Genomic DNA, 21617 nt, shown 5'->3' with positions numbered 1-21617 from the left:
CCTTCTGTATGCAGCTGTGAGTAGACAATTTTAGTCAGTGTCTCTCTCTCATATATACATATTCACACACATACAACATGTCAACTTTATTTGTCACATCCTCAGTAAGCACACATGCTTGCCTCCTCTTTCCGTATCCCAGTCCAGCATTTCCTAGGTCTTCCACAACAATGGCTCGAAATCTAAGGCCCCTAGAGCATCACAGGGAGACCTTCTGACACATCCCACTCACCTCAATACATTGTAGCGCTACACCAATGAATGGTTCTCTCCCTTTCCTGAAAGCCCCTGCAGAAAAACCCAGGTCTGCTTTTAGGGCAAACATTACCAAATGCTGATTTTAAACAGGTGTTTCATTTCCACACAGACAAGTGACTGGCAAAACAAGATAATCCAAAATACATGGGGTTGTTTAAACATTTGTAGTATAAAAACTGCTGCAAGTGGCAGATTATAGAAATCAGTGTTTTTGTGACAATGTGGTCTGAACCTGTGTGGTGACACTTGAGGGTAGATTCCCCCTGTGGTTTTTCTCTGTAGGTGGTTGGGACCAAAATAGAGCTTCGATTCCGTTCTCATCGAAAACAGAAATGAGGTTTCTCTGCTGGATGCTATGCCCAGGATTAATCCCCCACGGGAGAGGCAACCGTCTCTTTTCCGTGTACCCACATACAGCGTCAGACATGTTCACCTTTCCAGACAGACGCTGGCCTCTGACAATCTGTGGGTGTTAAGTTTTCTCTCTGCCGCGAGCTCTCCTGAGAAACCGAAACATGCCCCGTATCGCATCTTCCAGATGCCACAGCAGTTCTGGCAAGGTCAGCTGGCGAGAGAAAAAAAAAAAATCCTTGTCAACACGGAAAGATGAAGCAACACTGTCAGCGGCCCATGTCCCTCTTCACTGTTGCCGTGCAGACAATGGTTTGCAGTCACTGTGGGATCAATTCTCAATCTTTTCAATTACATTTTTTTTGTTTTTTTTATTCAAACAGCCTTTGGGAGAAAAATAACCATGGGGCCGTCGCAGGGATCAATCTGGTTCCTTCTCGCACCGCGTGTCCTGTAATGTTCGCAGCACACGGCGTGTTTGCTTGCAGCCGTGAGCTTTTCATTCAGCTCTAAATGGCGGTGCATCTGTTGACCCACGCCGATAATTGTTTCTGGGACATTACCGTCACGTGCACTTGATAATCTGGTCTAGCCTTCGGACCGCACGGGCTAGGGATGGGGAGAGTAGAAGGAAAAAAACAGGAGTAGAGAAAGAACCATCAGCAGGTTCATTGAGAAGGACTGAAAAGCATTTGGCGTCATGTTCCTCTGCATTCAAGTGGATGTAAGAATCAGCAAGAGTGGAGTCAAATTCCCGTGAATGATTCCTCCCAACAAGCTAATTAAACACCACTTTGATAGCAAGTCTTAATTACATTGCCCCAATTATAGATTTGGTGTAGGTCTTCCAGAGTTGCTAATGAGCCTATGTGAGATGAAAATCCTCTTAAGGAGGACACAAATTACTGTAAATGGACAAGGTAGTGGAGGATAGACTCACCATGTCTGTATGTACCCCCTCACAACACCGGACGGAGACAAACAGAAAATCACCGTCATGATGGAGGACGACCCAGCAATTAAAGCAGTTCTGATCAATTACTGATTTAAGCTTTCTTCATGTCTTGGAAGTTCTGGATTCATCAAACGGGTTCTTCGGGTTAGTTGTTAATCGGGGGCTCTCGACTGATAACGTAATCCTGACATCCCTGTTTCCTTACTCTCTAATTCTTGACCCTTGAATTTGCATGGCTCTAAAGGGCTGAAGTACAAGGACAACGTCAATTGGCATTTTTACTCAATTTAATTAACATCGACCCTGCTAACGGTATGAGGGCCCTGAAGGAATGAGCCCAGATGCTGCTGCTCAGGGTGTTTTTACAGAAAATATAGAACCGTTGAATTTAAAATTACCTGGATTATGTCTTGTAAAACTCTTCAAGGACCAAAGATCTTCATGGAGACAATCATGCTGATGGGCTCCTTGCTCAGGCATAAAAATCCAGTCATCTTTTGATGACCTGGAATCAGCAGATTATTGAAGTGAGCGTGTAGATGACCATCATGATAGGTTTGCAGATAAAGCAATCGATCCAGGTTTATCCCCAACACAGCTTTAAGTACAATGTGAATTTAATCCACTTTGGTTAACGTCTGCCAATGTGTCAAAAATGATAGAAGTGGCATAGTCTCAATGCCAATGGAAGAGGAGACAGTCTGCAAAAGCAGGGACACCACAAACAGCCACTTCCTGCTTGAGTCTTGTGCTCTGAAAGAAAAGCAGAGCAAAACTGGGTTTGTTTTGCAATTATTTTTATCACATTTCTAAAAGGGCAGTATAAACACATCTGGGCCAATTACTGCAATTATCTGATTATGGATAGTCATCGGAGTCTCTTAGATATATAAACAAGTTGCATGAAATACCATTCAATTCAGTACAGATGGGAGATTAAATGTGGTGGGGGAAAAGGCTATGCTGGTCAGCTGTGGATTTTGGCAGTTTTCAGAGGAACACCTAAGCAAATTGACAATTATATATATAAAACTTCCTTTTTGGATGAAATTGGCAGGAACATTCACAAAACAGATTTTAAGGGGTGAAAATGACTTAAGTGCACATATTTAAGGTATATTCATATCTGCATACAGAAGGATGTGTGGTTGTGGAGAAGCGAAAACAGAAAATACTAAAGGTGCAGCAAGCAACGATCAATGGGAAATAATGGGGTTTTTTAAAAAACCTGTCGAGAATTAAGAGATTACCTTATTTAGCAAGTTAATGTCTTATTTGTTTTTTTAATTTTTGAACAACTATAGTTTTGGTTCTACAGAAGAGTGCAGGAGAATTACAGATTTCATACAACAATAAAACAATCAAGATGTAGCTCAAGTATAACCTTTCTGTTTTGAATGACACATGGCATTTAGCCTGTGCAGCCATTCTATTGAGATCTTGGTTCTTGGTTGTTTGACAAACCCTAAATTAAAAACTAAGCTGTAGTTTTTCATCAATGCCTAAACATTGTAGCTGCCAAACATCAACAATTCTTTGTCAGGCTCCCCTAGCTACTCCAGGTTTGTGGAGCTTCAAAACTGGATGACTGACTTGGCAGTGAAAGAAATGATCAGTTCTCTGCTTTCAAGGACTCTTATCCAGGTGCACCTTTGTAGCTCCATCCAACTGACTTTCCAGAAGTTCACAGATTATGAACAGAGTAGATTCAATGGTTTTAAGGAGCCTTCTTTACCTGTCATGTTCGTGTAATTCCGTAATTCATACTGTTGGTCAGGGGCGGTAATTCCTATTAGAAAACCCAGACCACCTACCAGACTACGTCCTCCAGCTCCTCTGGGAAAATGCCAGGGTGTGCCAGGTCTGGATAGGGAAATGCAATCCCTCCAGCACATCCTGGGTTTCTCTCTTTGTCTCTACCAATCTGGACATGCCCAGAACACCTCCAGAGGGAGAATTCCAGGATTTTGAATGACCAAATCATTTGAGCCTCAACAGTACCCACAGTTCATGATTAAACTTTCAGTGCTTAAGAGCAAATTATTATAATAATTCCACTTGTCTTGTTTAAAATGGCAACATTAAAGGCTAAAATTCCTAATTGGTAAATGTCATTTTTAAAAAACTTAAAGGTTGGTCACATCTTGACAGTTTTATTCCAAAAAAACATGTCATTGGCCAAATAGTAAACTAGCAACTATTGTATCTTCGGAATTGTTTTAGAAGCTAAGTTTAGCTTCGCTATCAGGAGGTTTTCCTTACAATGCCAGTTACAGGTTCTGGAAGAGAGACACACAGAGTAGTGATCGAACAGTATCTATTATTTTCTGAGCAATCTTGAGGGTACGGAGTTTGAAATTAATCTCAAAACATCTCTTCTCTGCAAAGTGATGGTAGAGTATAAAAAACAATTCCATCATGCAACGTGGTATCCTTTGATAACACAGGATTTCTGATTACCCTGAAACTGGTATTGTGAAATGACATATCGCCGGGCAAATGCGAGTGAAGTCGTGATTGCGTGCTTTTTTTCCAAATGTATCCTTTCATCCTCTAATGTGCCGTCATACCCTGCTGTTATAGAAACGTCTGGTATTGAAAGTACCCTTTCAAGCATTGGAAAGACGAAGGGTTGAAGAGTCACAAAATGTTTTTCCTTTACAGCTCTCAGTTGCTTAACTTCAAGGCCTGTTTCTCTGTTGTCGAATGACTGATGTTCTTGATCTCAGCTCCCCACTGCATTACAAAATCATTGTCGTTCTTTTTTGAAAATCTGTGGGTTGTTTAACATACAAGGTTTCTTCTAGTCAAATTGCTCCCTTGTCTATCATCAGTGAATTGCCCTTTTCAGCCTCTGCCCTTCTTAGTCCCCTTTTTGTAGCTCATTAATTTAACAATTTCCCTATTAACAAATGCAATCACATCATGCAGCATGCACCTGGGTTTAAGGGAAAACAATTAAGACGTTTTCCAAGTAGTGTATTACCACAATTTCGATATTTGTAGTCCTCGTATGTGGGAAGTAATTTGTAAATCATGGTCAGAATTCTAAAACCATTTATTTTGTATTATTTAACTACTTTTAATAGTATTGGCAGTATAAAAGTAAAAGATAGAAACTAGAAACAAAATGTCTTTCTTTGAACAAAAGGTTGAGCTAAAATTACTTCTAGTCTAGAATGAGAGGCCAGGGTAATCAAATAATACTTTCTATTTTAATCTTTCCACATCAAAAACCTGTTGTAACTGGCTGTAAGTGGCTTCATAATCTTAGCCATGACTACTGATTAGCAGATGCAGTGTTTTACTTTACTAAAATCTGTTTTGCAAGCATCCTCACAATCATTTGTGCTGCTCTAGGAAAATAGGTCATCATTCCAATAAATCACTGCTAGCAAAATCACCATTTGCTCTTTAAAGGAAATTAGAATTGGCAAGGCTTTTTTTTGGGGGGGGGGGGGGGGGGGGGGGGGGGTGATGACATCATTTCTGGCCATAGTTTACAAGGTACTTTTACTTCGACTAAACTACCACATACAGGCTGTTGATGGCAATTTTTCCCAAATATTTCACTTTTATTAATGGCTTATAGATAACCGATAATGTTTGGAAATGTCATAAAATGCCACTGACTTCCAGTTTAGTATGAGGATGAGCTGAAAAAGGGGGCATTGAGTTCCTGCAGCGGCTTCGAGGGCTTTGGGGTATTTTAGGAGTACTGCAGAGACGACTTCATAACCAAAGGAACTGGGGAGGGGTTGATGATGGGATGATACCATTCATCGTAAACATTGTGGATCAATCAATAACTCAACTGTATATTTCTATTACTTTTTCAAGCAGTTAAAGTGACATAAATGAGGGGGAAGTTGTATATCACTATCCAAGAACAATCTTACGCAGCTTTCTTTTGTAATTTTTTTTTTCATGCAAAAATCATGCGGCCAATTTGTTGATGTAAGTGACCTGAACCTCGTGGTTTGCTATCTTACTTAAACAATGACTGCAAAGGCATCTGAGCAATACTGTATTAAGCAAGGGTTAACGTTACAAAGTCAGCATTGCAGAATAGCGTATCTAGCAGATGTTACCTTATTCATTGTAATTTGTATTCCATTTTTTCTTGTATTAGTAATATAGAAGTTTCTGTAAGATACTGTAGGTCAGAATAGCTGTATAATACATTAGATTTTTTACATATTTCAGTCATAACAATTTGTTTAAGTAGCTCAGACTAACTTGAATAACTAACCTCATGTGAGGATTTTCTATACTGATGATGCTGTATTAATTGATCCTTTACTCATATGGCGATGACTCCTCTCTCTCTTGTGGTCCCTAATGCTCTTTTCCTCTGTTTCTTTCTTGTCCTAGGAGGTGAATTAGTGTTGCCTATAATTACGGTGGACTCCCTAGATCCCCCATCTATTGCCACCCGCTACCCAGTAATCCCTCCTCCCCCCACGACCTATCGCCCTTTCCTCACCCTGCTCGAAACCACCAAAGAGTCCCTTCCTTTGCCAAATGGTCGGCCGCCCTGTCCCTTGGACCAAGAGGACTGCGAGGAGACCATTGAGGTGTCGGCATATGGCTCGGGGGAGATGACAGAATCAGATGATGAGGACTATTACAAAAAGTTCCCCCTGGTCACCGACAGGACGGTCCTTCCTCCTCCCCCCGCTGCCGAAGGTGGGGTCCAGAACCCCCGAGACCGCCATTTCTCCCGTGTCCCCAACTCCCATCGCCCACCTCTCTCCTCTACCCCCACGGCTAACCCAGACCAGCTTAGCCCGCATCTTAAGCCAGTTGCCGGCGGCAGCAGCAGCAACAAAATTCCCGCCGGGAAAATGAACACCCGGGACCAGGTGCTGTTGCCGCCGGCCCACCCGTCAGACCCGGGAAACCGTAGAGTCCCAGGAATAACCTACCCTCCAAATTTCCCTCATGTTCCCACTCCAGACCCCACATCTCCAGATGGAGGGCTCCCCGGTGCCGTTGAGGTGCAGCAGTCCAGCAGCACCACAGGAATGGTGGTGGGCATCGTAGCAGCAGCTGCCCTCTGCATCCTCATCCTACTCTACGCCATGTACAAGTACCGCAACCGTGATGAGGGCTCCTACCAGGTGGACCAGAGTCGTAACTACATTAGCAATTCGGCTACGCAAAGTAACGGAGCCTTGGTCAAGGAAAAACAGCCCAGCACTGCCAAGACGGTCACCAAGAACAAGAAGAACAAAGACAAGGAATACTACGTCTGAGGGCACTCTGCTACAGCACCCAGAGACAGACAGCATACACACTTAGGGAAGGAAAGAAAACGAGGATGAAGAGAGAGACAGAAAAAGGCAGTATATGGAACAAGATAAGCACCCCATCCAAAAAATACTTTAAAAATCAGTATTTACAGATAAATGCGGTACTAATTTCCTTTCAGTGTATTTGATTGCTTTCCTTAAAAACCTGAAAAAGGTACAGATATATACACCTCAGAGCATCAGGTTCTGTGCCGACAAATTAATGTTCATAAAAAGTGATGAATCGACTCGCTTGTGAAAATGTTTTTGATATTTTGGGTACTGTAAAGCGCCGCCTCAGTATTTGCATTGGGTGCTTAATTTGGAGGCAAACTTGCAGTGTCAAAACTAGCCTTAGACAGTATAATTTGTAACTTGCCAACAATCTGTAAAATCGACTGCATATGGACCCGCCGCCTCTGTGTTTAACATCTCTGATCTCTCTCTTCCTCCGATTCACCCACGTGCTGTTTCTCTCCTTATCTACGGTGCTTAGTAGCTCATGCGACGTAAAGTCTGCCGTGTTTCAAGCATGTAGTATTCATTTTACGAAAAAGACAAACTTTCTTTCTGTGGAGTTTTTGAAAAAAGAAAAAATATGACGATCGACGATAATAACGTTAAAAAGTAGCAACTATGTGAGATACCACCGCTCCTAATGGATGCTAACCTATACGTTTAGCCACCAAAAAAAAAACAAAAAAAAAAAACAGAGGCCAAAACTCCCCGTGGTCGTCCTTTGTTCCAGCAGGTCTATGTCATGTGTTTCTGGGGCTCCAAGCATCCAACAGAGAAACTGCATCACGTCCTTACAATTACTAGTAAACAAGAGAAAAAAAATCTCCAGCACACCAGATGAACTTTGTTGGCTCCAATTATAAATATATGTATAGAGGATGCAGAAACGTATGGACCTATTGCGTAAGCAAGTTGAGAAATGACTGTGCGCAACGAAAAACTAGGAATTTTCATCATCCAAACCTGCGTTCCCCTCCTCTCACCATTTGTATGAACAGCACGGCCGATAAAATGCCTAGCTGCGGGACTCAGCCTGGTTTGTTCCTGTGTTTTTTTGTTTTTTTTAATTTCTTTGCTCTGGAGAAACAAGAGACATTTTGGGAAATCTGTTCTTTCTGGACTGTGGGAGAGAGATGCAGCTGGAAAAATGACTAGTTTTTTTGTTGGGTTTTTTTTTGTCCCGCTCAAGCCTGACTGGACTGATTGCAGCCAATAGGCTTCTTGCAAAGAGCACAAAAATTCAACAATGGCGGACGGAGGTTCAAGAGAACTCTAGTGTTCTGATTTACAACTATAAAGAAGACAACTGTAACATGAAAAGAAAAATCCTGAAAAAAAGTTTGTGAAATGTGAATCTCATTCCATTACTAAGAGAAATGTGTTTCCCTGCTATCATTCCTGGTTGGTGAAGAAAAAACTACAGGAAACTGAAATTTCTATGGCTTTCTTTTTGGGCAAATGGGCAAATGTGATATGGAGTTGAAACAATATTTTTTTTAATTATTATTCTATTTCACCAACTCTTCTTCCTGCTTTTATTCTTGATCCATGGCAGAAGACATTTCTATACATCATCTCCATTATTGGTTTTATTTCTGTCTTTATGGCTGGAGACAAGATGGCGGGCTATGTCAATTGGCCCTTGCCAACATCTCCGGCCCCTACTAGTTCTTTTTCTCTTTTCCCATTTCAGACACACTCCTCCCAGTATCTTCCTGTTCTTTCTAAATGTTATTGTAAAGTGTTCCAGTGAGATGACTCTAAATATGTGTACATTAACAGAGGGAATACACTTGGTTATATACTTCTTATCTTCTGTGTCCTGTTTCTTTATCATCTTTTTCTGCTGACTCAAATCCATTTTTACAACTAGCCACATAGCCCACCATCTTTGACGAGCCTCAACAAACGGCATCTGCTCCTCTCATTGCTCATATCTATAGTTTGCCAGGCTCTGCAATACAAAATAAATGGGGGAAAGTTAAGAATCTTAAGATGATAGTCTTCGAAACTTCGAGATGGAGTAGGAACAGACTCCTATAGACCACTGGGAATTCCAGAAGATACTGGAATTGTTGGTGAGAGGGGAGGAGTAGTGAAGTAAAAGCTGTCATAGGAGTGTGGAGCTTCATTCAGCATTCATTTTACAGGGCTGGGGCCATCGGTGCGTGTCTCCACAGCAGGAACCTCCCCCAAACAGCCATTTAGAGAAGCTTTTATGGGGCCTAACTGAGTCCCTGCTCTAGGGCAGGTACTTGGATCGGCCCCAGAAAACTCCTGGAGCACCGACTGGCTAAATGTAGAGCATGATGCGACACGAAACCCAGCAGAAGAGAAGCATTAGCCTAGCAGGCACTGCTTCTCTTCTCATGCATAGCTTCCACCGTGATATACACAGAAACGGAAACCAGAAGTGTGGCAGCAGCTCGTCTTGTTTTGTCACATGTGCCATTTATAAATATTTATTAACAATGATGTCTACAAAGACTACACAGCTTGCAGCGATAGATAGGAACAAAAAATGTCCTGAGGGCAGAAATCCATGACTGCACACTTAAAAACCCGTGACATGACCAAGGGGTCCTACCCCGCATCGGAGACATGACCATTGAGAGGGCTAAGGGAAACAATTCCTGTTCCTGCCCCAGTATTTACCAGGAACTCCTGCAGTGGAAACGTGCCTATTATATTGTTGCTAAAAAAAAAAAAAAAAGGTTGACTGCATTGATAGCAAGTCAGGTGAGGTTTTTTCAAGTGTCCGGTAGTTCGTAAGAAAGTGAAATTATGCTAATACATCAAACTTAAGAAGCAATCACACAACTCAAGTACAAGTTCTCTCCACTCGTGGCCAACTGGGAGTCACAGCAGCTTTAAAATTAAAAAATGGAGATTGAGGTAAGTGTTGAAGTGGTGATTTTCTTAAATGTACTCTCCATCATTTGAGATTCCCAAATCCATATCTACCTTGTAAATCAACGGTGAACAAGTTCTGAAATGAATAAAACATAACAGAAGCATATAGAAATAAAGGCCTGTCTAGAGTGTGAATACAGCTTGAATGAAATTGGATTTTATCGCGCAGTTAACATACATTGGCATTGACAAGTTTAACCTCCATTTACATCAAATTTCCCTTGGATGTTACCAAGAGTTCCCTGCAGTCACAAGCTGTTAAAATGTATTCCTTTCATGTTAAGTCTGACAAGTGGACTGTGGAACACAGACTGAAAATCACTTGACACAAGTGGTTGAGTTATGCACTAATTTACTGTCTGCAAAAGGTACGTAAAAGTGGAGTCTCACAGATGTTAAACCAAGAAACAACAGTCTAAGGGTCATCCTTCCTTCGTCTAGGCAGCTGTCACATTCCCCTTCAATCTGTAAATAGTAATGTGTTCACAAGGCTTACAAAAATACAACACCTTGTTAAAAAAAAAACTTTCATATTAATAGGTTTTAAGATTCAGTTTTCTATAATAGCTTTGAATTATTCTAATTCCATTTTTTTTTTAAATGTAGACATTTTTCCAAGTATCTTATGTTCCTAGAAACACTACAATAAAAGCAAAAAAAAAATCGCCGCATACAAAGGTTTAGGCACCCACGGTCAGTGTTTACCTAGAACCCATCTATTTTTCAACATCAACTTGACCCCACCAAGGGCTAAAACCTTGGTCAAAGAGAGCCCACTCTTAATTCATGTAGGTTCTTATTCTTCCGGGTCTTATTAATCCATGAAAGTCTAGCAAAGGGTCAACTGGACTGCCAAAAGCAACCTAAGGCATCTCGCCTCTCATCCAAACAACCTCTTCAGTTCTGAAGAAGCTCTTCACGTTGCTCCCTCCCACGAGGTCCTGTCTGACCACTAAAAGTGTAAAATACCAAATAATCAAAATTTGTCATATTTTTCAACTCTAAATGCCAAGTTTGTAATGTAAACAAACCACACTTTTTCAACAAAAAAACTGATTTGCCCCATTCCACATTAAAATTGGATTATCTTTTAATTCTTGCTTATGTTAGTGATTTGGAAGCCACACCGCTTAAGATGCATCGCTATTTTCTGAGTTGCCTCACCATTATCATCAAGTTAAGAATCGTCTGATTTGTTTTGGAACAGAATGTGTGGGGGAAAAAAATGTCTATTCCGTCCTTGGACCAGGGGTCCGAAAACCACTTCTTTACTTTCCGCCAAGGAAATTTGAGGTCGTGGTTTAAGTCGGCTGAGTAACAGCAAAGGCTATAAAATGGTGACTGGCAGGAAGCTGCCATTCTAGAATAGCATCATGCTCAGGAGGAGTAAATGCTCAAAGCTCATGCTAATGAAAGAGGAGATTGGCAAATATCTCAATTATTTTAGTTTAAATTATTTGTATAGCAACTGTTAAGATTGTCAAGTGGTGCTGCAGTGACCCAGATCCTGACCTCCAAGAGAGCAACAGTGACAAGAAAAATATTCCCTTTTAACAGAAAGAAACCTTTTAGCTCATATGGCCATAATTCTGCGGGATGACAAATGAAATATATTAGAAATTCTTTCTCTTTGTAAAACTACCTCAAGTCAATGATTTTCAGCGGTTGCAATAAACAGGTTGCCATTCCAGTGCACTTACAGTCTTACGCCAAGTATAAAGAGAAGTACACATTGTTCCCCAACGCAATTGGTGAAACTGGTCAACTACGTGTGTATTCGTGTACAACGCAACGTGGCTTCAGACATGAGACATGGTTACCTCAGATGCCCTACGAGAAACCTCCCCGTTTGGTTTTGTGTGTCGTTCAGAGTTAAATTGAGTTACTGATCAAAAGTCAAAAGAAGGCCTCCACAGAACCAGCCTCCGTTTCAGGTCCCCACAGACAACCAGGGGGGCAGCTGGCACATTCTGTTAGGTTTTTTGTTTTTTTTAAAAAAGAAGAAAAAAACGGGCCAAACACGTCAGCAGAGACTTCCCACAGCTGAATTCTCAGAACATTGAGACTCATTAAGAATCTCAATCCGCACCTATTAAAGGTCAAATAGAGGTCACACATAACTGTTACAATTATGAGTGACAGATAATAACTGAGCTGACAAGCTTCAATCAATGCAGCAAGAAGTGTAAAAATCTGTTTTTCCTCTACTACAAGAAAAAATGCCCGGTCTGACTTAGTGGCTGTCCAGATATTTATATCTATTTTCTCCTGATATGTTTTATCAATCTCCCCCTGAACCTCTAATGCCCCCACACACACAATCCTATAATAATATACTCTTAAAAATCACATTTACATCATGGTGACGTCAACGATTCCCTCATTTCATAGTGGTTTAAAAATGTTAATGGTAAATTACCTGCCGTTTTTTTTACCCTCTTTCATCGGTTGCATGGCTGACAGACTTTTGCCGTTGGTACGCTAAGTGAAGTGAGGATCATAGCGAACGTCTCCTACATTCACCTCTACAGCTGGTCTCCACTCACTATCATAGCGTTGCATAACAAAGAGCCTCCTTGGTGGAGGTAATGAACCAGATCCACATCTGCATTGCTGAGTAAGGATTAAGAGATAAACATTCACTGGATGTTTGTAGGTGTACTACTATTTGCTTAATCCATAACTTAATTAGTAACTAATAATTAGTGCCAATGTCTAGCTTCTCATGTGCCACCACAAAGGAAGATGGGATAAAGTGCTCGGTCAGGGAGGGAGCGTCGTTATACACCTCTACTCTAATATTATGATAGGAATCATTATAGGAAACACTGGATGCACACTAAAGTGCACCAAATAGGTACCACAATCCCCGCTTCACATTCAAACAGCCGTACTAAATGGTATACTCCCTAGTTAGTGCACTATATAGAGATGAGGGGGTTGTGTTGGACACAGATTACTGTTGCATTGCTACAGTTTAGAGAGCTACCCTCTCTGTGATACCACTCTGCCATAGTCCACATACTTCTTATTTGATCTTTATGGAGATGGGAGGTCTTTGTTTTTCTGTACCTCAAAATGAAACAGATCAAACTACAGTATAATCAGGTCGAAAAAAATCATGATTTAGAAAGGGAACCTAATCTTTTTTTCCCCCATATATACAGTTACTGCTTTAGTTGCTCCTCCATCAATCTGTTTGGTAGAGAGTTTAAATCAATATTTGGCCAGAGTGGGTTTGCGTTCAACTAATCAACCAATGTTACTAATGCAAGAACTCAATCCTATTGTGCATTTAGCTCTTTTGTTCTCTCATCACAAACCGTGTCACTGCCGTGTTCTTTAAGCCAGCTGGTGAATTTTCATGTTTACATAAATATAATTATTCACGCGTTTACTCTTTTGAGCAAAGAGTAAACAAACTCAGCATGTGTTGCAGCCAGTAGGCCACTCCACCATATGCTGGACAGCAACTGTGGGAACTCAAATCACTCGTCGGCGTTTGGCAGCTCTCCAGAGATGCACGGACGGCTTCGATGAATGCTGAAGCTAGCCGTGATCCAACTACCCGAGGAAGCCAAACCACTGCTGTGAGTAATAGCAATTACTGCTAAAATACTATGTGTCCAGTATGTGGATGAGGATAGTTTTTACCTGTAAGGATATACGAGTGCAGCCCTAATAAGTTGCAAGCTACTACTCCAGATTTGCTCCGGTTTTGATGGCATACAAATGCATGTATATGCATGTGCCATATATACCAAGGATTGTACTGGAATCACTGTCACCAACTAGCGACCAATCCCTGATGCAGGTTTTTGTTGTGCCTAAGTGTGGCTCATGGTGGTATTCATATTAAAATGTTATGTCTGTTGTATGTTCGGTATTTGATAAATTAACAATCTCCACTTAAACCAGCATCTACTTTAATGCAAAAACACTTCTTTTTTTTATAATTCTTGATCCAATCTCCGTGCTTTAAAAAGAAGTTGGAGGAAGCTTGCACCACCCTAGAGTTCAATACAACACGGTGAAATATTTATAGGTAATAGAAGAACAACATCTGGAAAAAATATGGCTGCTTTTTGTGGGGAGGTTTGGCCTATCTGATATTATTTCTTAAAAGCTAAAAGAATTGTAGGGTTGTGGACAAAGAGACCAGTTTGCACTATCCCCTTGCAGTGAAAATGTTCCAGGTTTTAATGCCTAGGGGGCCAGGGGCCAAAGGTCAATTTAGAGTTGCCAATTTCAATTTCACCCAGATGTATGCAAGGAAGCAAGAGATCCCAACCTCTTGTCCGAATGCTGCTAAGATACAATCTGGATCAATTCCCCTTTATTTATAACGTTACAATCGAGACCATCTCAAGTCGCTTTACAGAAACCCAAAGAAGGACCAGGCTCATATGGAGGGGGCAGCTGGGTAAAAGAGGAGAGGGGGCAATAGAACAGGGCCAAGGATAGAAAGAAGAGGGGAGCAGACTGATAAATCATACATGAAGATGACTGAAGATGCTGAACAAAAACAGAGCAGGTCAGAGAGGCTGACTCCACAGTAGGGGGAGTGGAGGGAGTGGGGGTTGTTAGCTAAGGGCTCAGCCACCCATTCCACTTTTAAAGAACCATCACTATGAGAACAGCACGGTGTATTGGGGTGAAAACAAGTCCATATATCAGTATATAGTGAGCAGTAAAAGGGGTGGTAAGAGTGAGGTTGTCAGTGCAGAAAAGAATCTGGACAGAGAGCAGGATGATGGATGGGTGGGTAGCTGCCTCCAAATACTGGAATAAAGCCATACAAACACATTACGCTAACCTATCAGCCTGCCTGTCAGCAGATTACAGCGAATGACTGGCACACTGCACACCCTCAGACAAAGTGAGATGAGGAGGAAAAGCGACACAGCCGAGTCGGGAAAAGAGGCGCAAAAGAGGAAAAAAGGGGGGGGGGGGGGTGGAAAGACAGCAAATCATCACTTGGCTTCCAAAAAGGCTTAGATGTGCGCTACAGCATCCATCCATCCTTTATTTATTCCCCCAACAGTTTCCATGGCAACCATCAATGGTACGCTTGATACAGTTAATGTAAAGCGCGTTTGAAACTGCTCCGTCCATACATGGGCGGTGCGGCAACATCCATGCCATGTGGGAAAATTCCAAAGTTCAAAACGGACAAAACAAAAAAGAAAGAAAAAAGCCACGACATCTGTACCCAACTGACCCGCACCAGCTTTACGTAATCCTTCAGAGTACGAGATTATTCATGGACTCGCTTGTGTGGAACAAATATGGACACATAGAGTGACGAGGTGCTCATTAAGGACCAGTGGAGATAAGACTCCATTAGAGAACACTAATTAAACTGCTTTGGCGCTGAAGTGGCATCCAGCATTCTAGGCTGTTTCTTCCTAGGACACTTCAGCTCCTCCACACAAACAGTATCCATTCGTTACCACACTAAATTCTCCCAGAACTAGTGTGTGTCTTCGCATTTGCTAAATATTCATCAAAATATTTATTTTAATAAGAAAGCGAGGTCATTTTGGCAAAGTGGGGCCATTTTGGCTGGTCCCCAAAATTTGAAATTCCTGCTTGAAGGTTTTAAGATGATATTAAGGTCGGCAGTTCAGTCTGTTGCGACTGGGCTGAGAAGTGGAGGGTTCTCGGTTCGAGCCCCAGTGACAAAACATGAAAGGTGTTCTGGCCAGAACACCTTCAGAGCACTGCCGAGGTACCCTTGAGCAAAGTACCAAACCCACAAATGCTCATATAGGACCCTGTGATGAACTGGCAAGTCATCCAGGGGTGGACCATGCCGTCGCCCATACGTGCACCCTCCCAGTGACCCAAAAAAGGGATAAAGCAAGAATCTCATCTATTTTAAATGTTTGAAGTGCTCAGTTTTGAAATGCAAGTCTAAATTTGGGGGGTTTAACCTAAAAAAAACAAAAACATAAAAGCCTGAAGTCATGATTACCTGAGACACAACAGATGCACAATTTACCATAACATGAACACAAACACTATTTCTATTGGGTTAAATAGCATTTATATGTGATTCAGTCGACTCAGATTTTTCATTCAAATCACAACAAAAGGGTTTTATTTATACATTTTTGCAAGGGTTTTGAGCTGACTCTTTTATTATTGTATTTATTCTGATCTAATAAATTACAGTTGCCCAGCACTTCAAGGCGAGCAGTTATGTTGTCCATTGTTGAGACAGAAAAATTGGATTTGCAATAAACTCGAGTCTTTGTCGAGCTGCTTCTTTGACCTTGATAAAGAAAACCACAGGCCGAGTCCAAAAATATGATATATTTGGATGTGGGGAGTCGTTTTCTTATCTGTTATTGTTCGTAGTGACGGATGAAGAATGGCAGCACAATGTAAAGAAAAATAGGCTTTTTACCCCCTTTCTATTCAAATGTGGGTTTTTTTCCCCCCATTTTCTACATTATAATTCATGTCCTGCTTTGTTTTATATTGTTTATATTAAACACAAGTGATTTAATTCAGTTATTCAAGTCTCAATTTACAGTGGTGATAAATCTCACCATCACCTGTATCTTAAAGTCCATTCTCCACCACTTTGAAGGCATATTATCTGTGCTGGTGCTGTGGAGTTCAAGATCACACCTTCAAAGGTGATGGAGAAAGAACAAGCTCCTGTGGGACTCAGGTCCAGAGTGATAGAGTGGTGGATAAACAACAGAAGACAGTGATGATAGATGTAGCCACCCCGAGCGACAGCAGCATCAGGAAAAAGACTCGAAGAAGCTTAAAAATACCAGAAGAGCCAGGGAAAAAAACGCAAAAGGCAAAGACATTGGCTAACCCAGTGGTAATGGGTTCATTTGGAGTTGTGACCTCCACACTGCAGGAGGCCATTCCAGGAACAACGCCTGACATCCCTGTCCAACGCTGTCCGCAGAGTAAAACCCTCTGAGGCAGCGGACCCAGATCGAATAGGTTTAACAACACCACCCACACTTTTTGTCTCCTTTTCTTTGATAAGGTACGAAACTGTAGGCTAAAAAGAAAAACACTTCTGAAGTCTTGTTTCTTGAAGCCTATTACCAGAGAGCGAGAAACACCGGGTTATTTGATCATCCACCTTTCTTTTGTGACAGTTTACTGTGCAAATTACTGGTAAAAAATAAAACCTAACAAGTTTGATGAGGCGTCATTGCTACTGACTTTGAATTATGTACGCAGAGTGCCTAATCAATAACTACTTAAAAACAATTAGCGAGAGCTCAAATTTGAAGCTGGGTGAAAGCAGCCTTTTATGAGCTTGAGTTATGGGATGTTTCAAATAATTATCAATAACAACAGAGATCACTTGTGAGCTTTTTGGACACTTTGTCTTGGTAATTGCCATAGCTGCAGGACTGGTTAAAGGCAGGACAGTAGAAAAATACATCAGCTAAACCAACGTCCATCAGCAAGATGCCCTGTACAGCAATTAGAACAGGTCTATAGTGTCCGCACCGGTGGAGTTGTTTTTAATTATCATGCAAGCTTGTGATTTTTCAGTAGCTGACCATATCAGTAGTTGCTGACACACAGTATAGAGTGAAATTTATTCTTTCTCCACTGGGACTTTTCAAGTGAAATTAACAACAAATAGCTAGCTTCACAGCCTACCACCAGAGCTTGTAATTGGTGTGTACATGAGGGCATATGCATACATTTTCCTGCCAAATTTCTCATTTGAAAGCAGATAATTATTTGAAAACATCTGAAAAAAAACGTTTATATATATATATATATATATATATATATATATATATATATATATATATATATATATATATATATATATATATATATATATTTAATTTTTCTATACAAACTATGCAATATGCAAAGAGGCATTTCAAGAGTAACAAAGAGTGTTAGTGTGTTCTTGTACTATCTACATACCGAAATTTGCATTCTACAAACAAAGTGAGGACAGTTTTGGGAAGCGAGGAGATTTTGGTTGGTCCTCAGATTCTCAAAGGCCAGTTTGAAGGGTTAAGACATGGTTCTAAGGCTTGGGTTAGCTAGGATGGTTATAGCTAGGGTGGAGGCTTTGTAATGTTTAATGTCTATTAAAGTCCCCACAAAGGTATAAATACAGGCATGTACTCATCTATTGTCTATGTATTATTAATTATATACATTAACTACACTGTTTTATTGCATATGTACAGGAAAAATGAAAGCTATCTGTGAACTACCAAAATGTACACCTCCTCTCTCCACACTCAATCGCTCCATTATGATAAATTGGTAGATAGCGTTAATAGTTTAATTCTGCATACAGTTCCATTAATACCGTTTGTGTGCAATTTCCATGATCTCAATCTGTCAATCTGGCCCTTCTTCAGTAACTGGGAGGATCCGCTTCCCTTCAAAACATAATTAGTCACCCCCGCCGTGCTGAGCTATTTCCAACAGCAGCTCATTATCAAAGGGGCTTCAGATTACTGACGGAGGGAAATAAGTGGGCAACTTTTAACCTGCTGCTCTGTGGATTCCAGAAGCTCCAACTGGAGTGTGATGAAACAAAGGGCCACATTGGCATGCCACCGTTGTAATTCACACAGTAGGTACATAGACAGTGGCATGTGTTTGATCGTGCTGCAGCAGCTGTCCCCAAGAGATGGCTGTACACCCAAACAGCGCCCTCTTGTGGCCACAGCTGCTATTGTGACTGATTTCACCTGTCCTCAAGGCAAAACTAAGTGGCATGTGGTTTCAGTGATTAGAGTTTTACATCCCGACCGTATTTGGTCAACTTTAGCCTAAAGCTAACACGCAAGGCTTCTCTAAATTTTTAAACATTCTATATCGATTAGAGACAATTTTGTTCATACTGCGTGTGATATTCTCAACACAGCACACGATTCTGAGGCCACAACTGATGTAGAATCTCATCCTCCAAGCCAGAAATTGTGCAGGATCACACATGATCTAACAAAAACGAACAAGAAGAACGAACGAACAAGAAACGGCAACACCTGGACAACACACGACGCGATACAAGAACAGTGAACGGTGGTGGTTTTTGTACTATTTTTCACAGAAAAATCCTAAACTAAAAAAATAAAGCCCGAAGATAATCCTGAAGAAAGCATGACCGTGTTTATTTTCATTCATGCCTATCAGTATTAGCACAACTAAGATATTAGCTAAAAGTTACCAAAAGGTTCATTGTGTTCAGGGGTCGAGGACTTTCAGGACTTTGTCCCTGCATCCTCTCAGCTGCATGCTTAGGGTCATTGTCTTGCTGGAGGAAGACCTATCAACCAGGTCCTGAGCACGCTGGATCAGGTTTTCATGAATGTTGTTCCATTCAGGTTTCAGCTTGAAAACCCTCTGCACTAAAGCTCATGCGAGTCATTCTAAAACTGATGGTTGCACGATAAATCTGTGAGGGGAAAAGAATGTCTGCTTACATAAAAGCCATATAACGGTACTGATGGCGTTTCTTATTCTGGAAGGAGTGTCCCATTTCCTACGGGTAGACTTTAACCGCTACCCTTTATAACTCAGCTCTTCGAGGTAAGAACTTAAAGGGCGCAGAGAAGAGAAATGTAATTGGCCACAAATCTGCTGTGCTATAGCGATTTTTTTCCCAGATTTTTTCAAATGTCTCAGGGGTAAAGATGGTGAAGTCTTCTAAAAAATATCTTATTAACTGCCTCCATTTTTCTCAAAACTATACATCTTTCCTTTTCCTTGCAACACGCTCGGTCTTCGGAGGATTCTCTTTTCATCCTCACTTAAGATAATTACCAACAAACAAAATATGTAAGAGCAGGCACACTTTCTGGACTCAAATGACTTTGACAAAACATTTACATAATTATCAGAAAAAATATCCAAGAAGTTTGTGAACCAATGAAAATGCCTTTGATGTCCCACAATGAGTCTTTAAAGTCTAAAAAGTGCATTTAAAAAAACAACAAAGGCCTGCTACAATTAATACCCATTCATTATTGTGTTCCAATTTGTGGCAAAATAGCTCAAGACAGGAGGAGATATATATACTTAACATGTGCTTTAAACTAAGCGTCCAGATATAAAAATAAGCAAATCTTGTATCCTAAGTACACCTTGCAAGACCTTCGTCAAGCTCGAATCATTAACCTATTAAATGGTTTCAGTTTCTTTTGTGATGCAATTGACAATAGGTCAGTTTTGTCAAAGGTGGAGTAACTCAGGCCCAACATTCCGTCGGGGCGGTTCGGCACTAGCGTCACTTTTCAAAATAATATTAGATCATTTTCTATTTTCAGCTACACACAACAGTACTGTGAATATTAGAAGAAAAATTATGACCTTCCAGGATTCAGATTTTTTTTTAGCATCCGTCCAGCTTTGTCATGCCAACACCATGTGTTAAAATTACCATAAAGGCCAACGCAAGTTCCAGAACACCTTCCCAAAGTTGTTTTTTTTTTCAAAATTACTAAAATTTAAAATGCATGGGGTGTGATGACCAAGCAAGGGGTTAGGTGCCCAGATGGATCCAACACATTGACAGAGACCAACGAGAACAGAAAAACAATCAGGGCTGTGGCTTAAAACAGGCAACAGGTAACTCAGGGGGGTTAAAAGAATCAAATATACATCACCAGTGCACTCCCATAAAAACTATGTAAAATATCATTACTAGGTAAGGTTTTTTTCACTGGATTTACAGTGCGAAGGATTCTGGGCACTCTATGGCTAAATATGGCACAAATAAACTATTAAACCATAGCAAAAAAGACCTAAACAAATTCATTTTCTATAAGAGAAAAAAGAAAATACCAAATTCAACATTCAACTAAAGGATGTAAGACAATAGAAGAAACTCTTATATAAGCTGACTTTAGAAGAAATTAAGCAAAAACTTAAAACAACATCCACGAATGAATACAACTCAACAATGCAAAAGAAACATAGAATCCCAACTTAAACACAGCTTTTCCTAGGATAAATAAATTAACGAGTTTAACCCCCAAAAAAATAATGAGTGTAGCAATTCTGGAAGGGTTCCTGTGTGTTTTAAATGTTATGCTACATATGTTTGCCTCCTTTTTTTAACTTTTAATTACTGCAACTACCATTGCACAGCACAAGAACAAATGAACATAGACGCACGACTGCAAACAAACATGGGCCACATACCTCGGAGGATACACGGCTCCACCAAACCCGTCCGCCCCCTCAGGCCCACCGTTACTCTCAACGGGGCGGGACGTTTAAAACCCAGAAACAAGAACGATTTTTAATTGAATACCTGATGCCTACCTCGAGTATAGGACGAAGGGACAGGGAGACACGGGCGCGCACGCCAGCACAACACATAAGATGTCCAAAAGAAGGCGGGCACGGCGACAAACGCACCTGGTTTTACTGGCACGCAGCCACCCAACAATTTACACAGATCCGCCTCAGTGCGAGTTGACAAAACTTTTACACTGAAATTAGCGCGTCGACGCCCGGCTAGTTTTCCTACGTCATCCTTACACCTTTGCATGCGCCAATGAATTTGTTCGATCGAATTTTGCTACCTGTCGGAAGTTTTTACCTTGAGGTTCTGCGCATGCGCAGTACCTGTACAGTAGCGACATCACGTATATTTGCTCTGAGCGTTTTAAATGGTTATTAAACACATGAGAAAGTTCATATAGACGTAAAGTCGCATCTTTGCTCTTGAATATTAAGTTCAGGTGTTTAAATAATTAATCCCGTACACTTTGTCGCGGCATTTATTAATTTATTTTTTGTTGGAGTGTCGAAATATTCTTCCCATTTATGGAAGTCGATGGTCAACATTGTTTCCT

The 21617-nt window shown here is 40.9% G+C and overlaps 1 protein-coding gene and 1 long non-coding RNA gene across 16 annotated transcripts in view; one reads left to right on the top strand and one right to left on the bottom strand.

The window, feature by feature from the left end:
• nrxn2b (neurexin 2b) overlaps nt 1-8214 on the top strand; it is a 457955-nt gene extending 449741 nt beyond the window's left edge. For 11 of the 12 annotated variants that reach the window (XM_029839769.1, XM_029839776.1, XM_029839766.1 and 8 more), the window contains one exon: nt 5939-8214. In XM_029839769.1, the coding sequence (XP_029695629.1) occupies nt 5939-6822 (884 nt within the window). In that variant the 3' untranslated portion in view covers nt 6823-8214. The remainder of the gene's footprint in view (nt 1-5938) is intronic. The other variant, XM_029839775.1, reaches the window with a different exon arrangement.
• LOC105416821 (uncharacterized) lies at nt 68-21183 on the bottom strand. Of its 4 annotated transcripts, XR_964737.2 has the most exons (4): nt 21082-21183; nt 1963-2317; nt 1550-1810; nt 68-1218 (listed from the first exon to the last, which is right to left on the bottom strand). It is a non-coding gene; the product is annotated as an uncharacterized lncRNA (long non-coding RNA). The 4 variants fall into 4 exon arrangements; XR_003889184.1 differs by having other exon boundaries at nt 68-1810; XR_964735.2 differs by lacking the exon at nt 1550-1810 and having other exon boundaries at nt 68-823.
• Nucleotides 21184-21617: the final 434 nt, after the last annotated feature.

The sequence above is a fragment of the Takifugu rubripes genome, chromosome 8 (genome assembly GCF_901000725.2).
Source record: "Takifugu rubripes chromosome 8, fTakRub1.2, whole genome shotgun sequence".
Lineage (NCBI taxonomy): Eukaryota > Metazoa > Chordata > Actinopteri > Tetraodontiformes > Tetraodontidae > Takifugu > Takifugu rubripes.
Note: the sequence above shows the minus strand (reverse complement) of the source record. Positions and strands in the feature narration are given on the sequence as shown.